Source organism: Triticum aestivum, chromosome 1B (genome assembly GCF_018294505.1).
Source record: "Triticum aestivum cultivar Chinese Spring chromosome 1B, IWGSC CS RefSeq v2.1, whole genome shotgun sequence".
Taxonomy (NCBI): domain Eukaryota; kingdom Viridiplantae; phylum Streptophyta; class Magnoliopsida; order Poales; family Poaceae; genus Triticum; species Triticum aestivum.
The window spans coordinates 662231987-662238842 of record NC_057795.1 but is presented as its reverse complement, the minus strand read 5'-3'; the positions used below and the strand labels follow the sequence as shown (position 1 = coordinate 662238842).

At 48.7% G+C, this 6856-nt stretch overlaps 1 protein-coding gene across 1 annotated transcript; it reads left to right on the top strand.

The window, feature by feature from the left end:
- The first annotated feature begins 869 nt into the window (after nucleotides 1-869).
- Nucleotides 870-2781, top strand: LOC123099170 (uncharacterized). The gene is made up of 2 exons (XM_044521335.1): nucleotides 870-1118; nucleotides 1714-2781. Exon 2 carries the CDS (start codon nucleotides 1731-1733, stop codon nucleotides 2529-2531), a length of 801 nt encoding a protein of 266 aa, XP_044377270.1. The 5' UTR covers nucleotides 870-1118; nucleotides 1714-1730; the 3' UTR covers nucleotides 2532-2781.
- Nucleotides 2782-6856: the final 4075 nt, after the last annotated feature.

Here is a 6856-nt window from a genome sequence, read left to right as displayed (position 1 = left end):
TGCATTCGAATGCGTCTATGGCCCTAGGACCTCCCAATGATGGTGTGGGGTCGTAGGTGGGCCCTAGATGTCAGGTTTATGACCCTATTGTTGAAAATATGCTCTAGAAGCAATAATAAATTGGTTATTATCATATTTAATTATTCATGATAAATGTTTATATATTATTCATGCTAGAATTGTATTTGCCGAAAATTTATATACATGTGTGAATACATAAACAACACCATGACCCTAGTAGGCCTCTACTGGACTAGCTCGTTGATAAAAGATGGTTAATGTTTCATAACTATACACATGAGTTGTCATTTGATAACGGGGTCACGTCATTAGGAGAATGATGAGATGGACATACCCAACCGTAAGCTTAGCAACCGATCGTATCGCTTAGTTATTTGTTATAGTTCTCTTCATGTCAAGTATCAGTTTCTCAGATCATGAGATCATGCTATTCCCGGATACCCGAGAAATACTTTGTGTGCTATCAAACGCCACTTTGTAATTGGGTGATCATAAATGTGCTTTACAGGTATCTCTGAAGGTGTCTGTTGGGTTGCATGGATCGAGTCTGGGATTTGTAGCTCCGTGAAGTTTTTTTTCAAATCAATGAACTTTTTTTTCAAATTTATGAACTTTTTTCAAAATTGGTGAATTTGTTTTTCAAAATCAGTGATTAGTTTTTTACAAAATCAATGAACCTTTTGAAATCTGGGAACTTTCGAATTTGGTTCGCATTTAAGAAAAACACGTTTTTCTAAAAATGTATGTGTAATTCTTTTTTAGGATTGAGGATACATAGCGCGGCTACAGTTGTTCTCAAACATTTCGTGCTAAAAACGCGCTGCGTGTTCCTGGGCCGGCCCACCAGGTGGGGCAGTGGGCGCCAGTTGCCTGAACCGGCGTGTCTCATAAAAAAAAAAGTTGACTGAATCCGCGACCTTCACCTCGCCGCCGCCCAGATCGAACTTGCGGACGAACCCAACCGCTCCCCCGTCGCCATCCGCGCCGTCGTCCTACGGCCCCATCGCCCTCCGCCTCCAGCGCGTCCCGCCAGCCCTGCTCATCCGTCCGCAGGTCACCTCGCCCGGCGCCTCCTGGCACCGGAGTCGCCCCTCCAGGTTCTTCCTCCCCCCACCACTTCTGGCTCCTCCCTTTTGGATTTCCAGAATGTGCATCTTTAGTACCACTTCAACTGTTGAGGTTAATCTGAGAGAGAAATCAATGCCTCATCGTTTCGACCTAGATTGATGCTTGAATGTCACTCATTCAGGAGGTTTAATAGTTGTTCAGAGAATTATTTTTACTGCTGCAATTTTGGTGATTGCTGTTTGTTAAGGAATTGGTTGCTAGTAGAATTCTAGTTTGTGTGATGCCTGGATGTGTCATAGCAAGGGATGCAAGCGGCGGCCCTCATACCCCGCAAAACTCCTCAATCTTCATTCACTTCACCTCTAGCTGTAAAACTAACACTAAGTTTGTGTTTGTGGTATTGTCCGTGAGCCCGCCCTGCTTGCATCCTTAGTCGTAGCGGTGATTGCTGTCAGTTTGTTCAGGAATGCTATTTCATACGACGCTTCGATGTAAGGTTAACTATATTTTCTTGTATGTTCCGCACCCACGGCATGAAGATGTTTCTCATTCAAGACGAATTTCATTTGATCAGCCGAGTTAGATGATATGTATTCCATGGTGACGCATTTCTGGTTTGTGCAGCCAAGGTGGTCGGTCAAATGGCTTCAGCCATCATGTTTCGGCGTCTTTCCAAGACACTCGCCATGAGCCCAGCAGCAGCAGTGGCATCTGGTATGACCAGCCAGCATCACCAGCTTCAGCAGCGTGCACCAGTGAGCGGCACATCCAAGGGCAAGGCAAAGCTCAAAGCTGGGATGCCTCTGAGGCGCAGCGTTATAGCAAAGAAGGGGGGCGCGCCTGCCACTGCTGGGAGCGGCGGCGCTGGCCGTGGTCGCCGTGAAGCGATCGAGCGGATTACTCAGATTGCAGAGTCTTGTCTGAAGTCCTCTACTCCTCTACGACACCTGTCCCCCAAGGAGCGTCTTCGCGAGGCGAAGCGTGAGGAGCTTGGGCTCATCCCCAAGGAACGGCAACGTGAGCTTGATATGGCCAAGGCTAAAGCTAAAGCCAAGTCCAAGGGTGCCAGTGGAGGTGATGGTGACCGTGTTCTGATGGGTCCACCAGGCCTTGACTATATCAGTCTTGGTCTTGTAGATGAGGAGGCTATCCCTGAGTATGAGCTGACAGTCGAAGATGGCCGGCGTCTTGCCAAAGAATACAGCCGTGTGCTAATGCGACGGCACCGTGCACGTCAAACGGCAGAGTCGACTCTCTTGAGGCTCAAGAAGGAGGCCATTGCTGCGCTCCCTGAGAAGCTGCGAGCTGCTGCTATGGTTCCTGACATGACGCCATTCCCTGCAAACCGCTACATGGCAACGCTCACGCCACCCATTGAAGGGTATATTGAAAAGGTGCGAGACGCTGCCAAGAAGTATTCTGTGAAGGAGAAACTTCGCTGAGTTCATTTGATTCAACAAGGGAGGAAAGAGTCTTCTCCATATAAGGCGCTGAGAGTTCAGATGCTTTCTTATTCTCCATTAATTCTTGGCCTGTCTAGGTCTGATGACTACTTTGTGCTGTTTTGGCCTGTGATAATCAGATTCTGGTAATAAGACATCGCTTTTTTTTTTTGCAAGACCCTGCCTTGTTATTCTGACTGAACTTTTCTACTTCAGTTTTGCTGTGTACTAGTGCATTTTGATATCATCTTGAACTGAAAGCAGGAAAGTATTTATTTGCCTTGAAATGATGAGTATCCTGCCAAGGTTACTACAAAAATGGCTTTTAACTCATAATAATAGGTGTTATTGCTTTCCCCTGTTTATGTAAAACATATGTTAATTGCTTCCGGTTTGAGTTGTTGCATCAGTCTGTGAAGTAACCATCTTGTTCAGTAAACTGCACTCAAACAGTGGCAGCTTGAGACATGGTACACGAAACTGAAAGAACTATGTTAACTGTTCCCCACTTCCTTGTTTTTGTTGTTTCTTTACCTCCTTTCATGTTTTCATGTGCTCTGAATGATGATTTCTTGTAAGGTCTGATTATCAAAAGAAGTACCTAGTTTTTTTTGTTCCATGTATCTATGAGTAAACTCAGATTGCTACCAGAGAAAAATCAAATGTCATGTCGTGTTTGATTTTCTCGAACTTCTGAGAGCTGGGAGTGTGCTTTTCTTGTGTGCAAATGGAAGTCCTAGATAAATATATTTTCTTTCTCTTTTTAGGTTAAAAGGCCAAGATAGATTTGGCCCTGTTCAGGTCGTCTCTCCCCTGAACCATACAGAGTCTGAATTTCTGCTCTCAAGTTTTTTTTTTTACATTTCGCTCTGCTTAGAAATTGTATTGATGGTGTACTGTCTTGTAGAGCATCTCGAGCCACGCCACCAACACGGCCTTCTCAGGCGATTTTTTCGCGCCGGCGCCGAAAAAACGGCCCAGTCACGCCCCCAGGAGCCCGTTTTTCGCTGGCTTGGACTGAAATCAGCGCCGGCAGACCCAGACCGAACCCTGCACGCTGGGGGCGCCGGGGCGAGTGTTTTGGCGCGAAACAGCCGCGGGCCCGCCGAGTCAGCGAGACGGCCGCTTCGTCGCCCTCATCGCCTCAGTTCCCGCGGGAATCAATGCCAAGGCTGCCGCGCTGCCGCCGGTCAGCCTTACCATTGATTCTTCATCATGGGCGGCGCGTCACGGGGCTGCGCGGCGACGCCTCCCCTCCCGCCACGCGTCCACACGGGCGCGGCTATATAAGCCGGTGGCCTCCCTCACCTCTGGCCACATCGGCCCTAGCCGCTGAGCTCTCCCTCTCCCATGCGCCGCCGCCTACGCTTCTTCCGTCCCTCTCCCTCACTCCGACACCCGATGGCCGCGCGTTTCCCCGGCGACGCGGCGGCGGCCAATGGCTTCGGCCGCCGCTTGCTCCACAAGTGGGAGTCGTCGCTCCTGTTCGAGGCCAACAACCCGGCGTCGCCGGACATGCGCGTCGGGCCGACGGGGTGGAGGCTCAGCAACGGGGGGGGGGGGGGGGCATTCCCCCGTCGCCCGACGTCGAGGCGCGCCCTGCCTACTTCGCCGCCGAGATCGACCGCGTGCGCGCCTCCCTCACCGACGATAGCTCGCCCTTCCCCAGTACGCCGCCGACAGCCACACGGCGTGGGCGCGTACTTCGAGCGCCGCCAGGAGAGGAGGCTGGCGTCTACCAACGGGGCACCGGTGGTGGGCGGCGTGAAGAACAGCGAGGGGCGCCACATGTTGTGGGGCGCCCCCGGCCGCACGCTCGACGGCGTGCTGTCATACCTTGAGGGCGGCAACGAACCGCCGCTGGCATACCCTCCCACGGCGGTCGCCCAGGCCCGCCGCCGTCGCGCCGGGCAATGGATGCCCAGGAGGTTTGATTCCTCCTCGTCTTCCTCCTCGCACTCCTCACACTCTTCTTCCTGCTCCTCCGGCTCTCAGGCGTTGCTCGGCGTTAAGGCCGAGCCAGCAGCGGAGACGCCGCTCGGCCGGCGCACTCGCAGCGCCGGCATGGTCATAAACGAGGGTGGCCGGCGCGCCTCCTCGTTGGCTCCTCCGCGCTTCGTTAAGCCAAAGACGGAGCCGGGGCTCGCGGCCGTGAAAACGGAGCCGGGGCTTCCCGCAGTGAAGACGGAGCACGGCGACGTGGAGCTCGACGACGAGGCGGCCCTGAAATGGACGCGCAAAGACTACCTCAAGATGGAAATGGAGCGCCAGTGCGCCGCCCTGTAGCGCTTCGAGCAGCGCCACCGGGGCCGTGACGAAGGAGGCGTCGTCGTCCTCGACGACAGTGACGACGATGACGCACCGCCACCGCCACCGGTCCGCCATGGCAACGCCGGCCAGGGGTCCAGCAGGGGCGGCCGCGTCAAGGAGGAGAAGGCCGACGACGACGGCGAGGATGGAGGCGACGACGTCGACTACGCCGCGTTCAGCGACTTCTTCGCCCCTTAGTTGTAGTTTAGGCCTTTTTTAGATAAATTTGTTATGTAAACCGCGAACATGTCTAATATATGCCAAGTTTGCCGAATTTTAGCCGAGTTTAACCGAACTTTGCCGAATGTTTTTTTATAAAAAATTTAGACGGCGTCTGGGGGCGGTGACTGGGAACCAACTCTCCCCCATGTCTTTTTTTTTTGCGCCGGCTCGCCCCCAGGCGGCGATTTTACGCGCCCCCTGGTGGGCCAACGGCTGGAGATGCTCTTAGTCTCATGTGATGTATTGTATCTCTATTTTTGTTGCTTTGTGTTTGACCACAATAGTAACTTCTTTTAGATGGTGGCCTCGATCAAATTATTTCCTTGCTTTTTGTTTGACATTCTAGCTGTTAATGTAGATCAGTGTTAGAGGAGAACAATAATAACTTGTGATTTATTTTTTGCATCAATGCAAGATAATCTCATGTTGTTCATTTCCAATTTATACGAGAAATAAAAACTTGAACTTGGCTATTACTATTAGCCGTTTTCGTGCTATCTGGTTGTTTCAAATAAAACTGCCTGTATAACTTGGAAGTTATGATGCTTTTGTGTTGATGATTGATGCCTTGATGGGAGCTTCTGTTTCCTTATATTGTTGTTTTAATTTTTGATTTCTTTTTTAGGATTTATGAGTAAATTTGAAATGGATATTACTGATTTAACTTGTAAGACCCTCCCATGTTATTCGGAATTAACTTTTCTGCTTCAGTTTTGCTGTGTACTAGTGCATCCTGATATCATGTTGAGCTGAAAGCGGGAAAGTATTTCCCTTGAAATGATGCTCATACTGAAGTATGCTGCCAGGGTTACTAGATAAATGGCTTCAAGTCATAATAATACTTGTTATTGATTTCCCCTATTTACACAAATACGAGTAGTATGCTAATCGTCTGTTAAGTAAATATCTTGTTCATTAAAATCCATTGAACATGCCAAATAGTGGCATTTTGGGACATGGTACATGAAACTGAAAGAACTATGGACTAAATTGCATGCTTCATCCTTGTACTCGCTGGCTTGTAACATAACCGCTGTGAGCGGCGTCGATGGTGCCCATTCGACAGGAGAAGGGGGCCGTACCGTCGGCGCCCATACAACGACAGGAGAAGGGGCCGTTCCGGGGGACTGTACGTTGATACATTTTGCAAAACAGGATATGTAATCTTGGTGAAGCTTCTGCACTTTAACAGATGTACCTTTGCATCAGTCCAGCAGCTTGGACACAACTCTACTGTCAGACTGTTATTTTTGTGTTGGAAATAATTCAAAATTTTGACAGTGCATCCCAAAAGTTCAAGGAATATTTTTAAAATTGTTTGCAAGGTTTGTCTCTCCTCTGCTGTACCTCACCATGTGCATTTTAAAACCGTACCGAAAGACCATACTGAAAATAAACCAAACCGAACCAATTTTATGGTTTTTATGGTTTATGGTTTTGGTATGGTATGAACTTTTGACACCCTTTTAAATTCTGTTTTTTATGGTGTATACTGAAAAACCGAACGGTTCACCGAATAAACCGAAGTAAAAAGTATATGTATATATCTTGGGGAGAACAACCATACAAGTAGTCATTTTTTGTACATAAGCTAGATTTTCTTTTAAGCGCATCCATTTTTATTGTAGCGTAATCATACTTCTTTTCAAAAGAATGCTAAGTGCGTCCATAACCATCGAATCCATGCATTCATATACACTCACATATAGTTATATACTCTTTGTATAAAAAGATATGTGTTTTGAGTCATAAATTTGTAAACTATTATATGTCATTTTTAAATTCGCGTCAAC

Excerpts from the sequence above, each read along its gene's own strand:
- LOC123099170 (XM_044521335.1), top strand. The coding sequence starts at position 1,731 with ATGGCTTCAGCCATCATGTTTCGGCGTCTTTCCAAGACACTCGCCATG.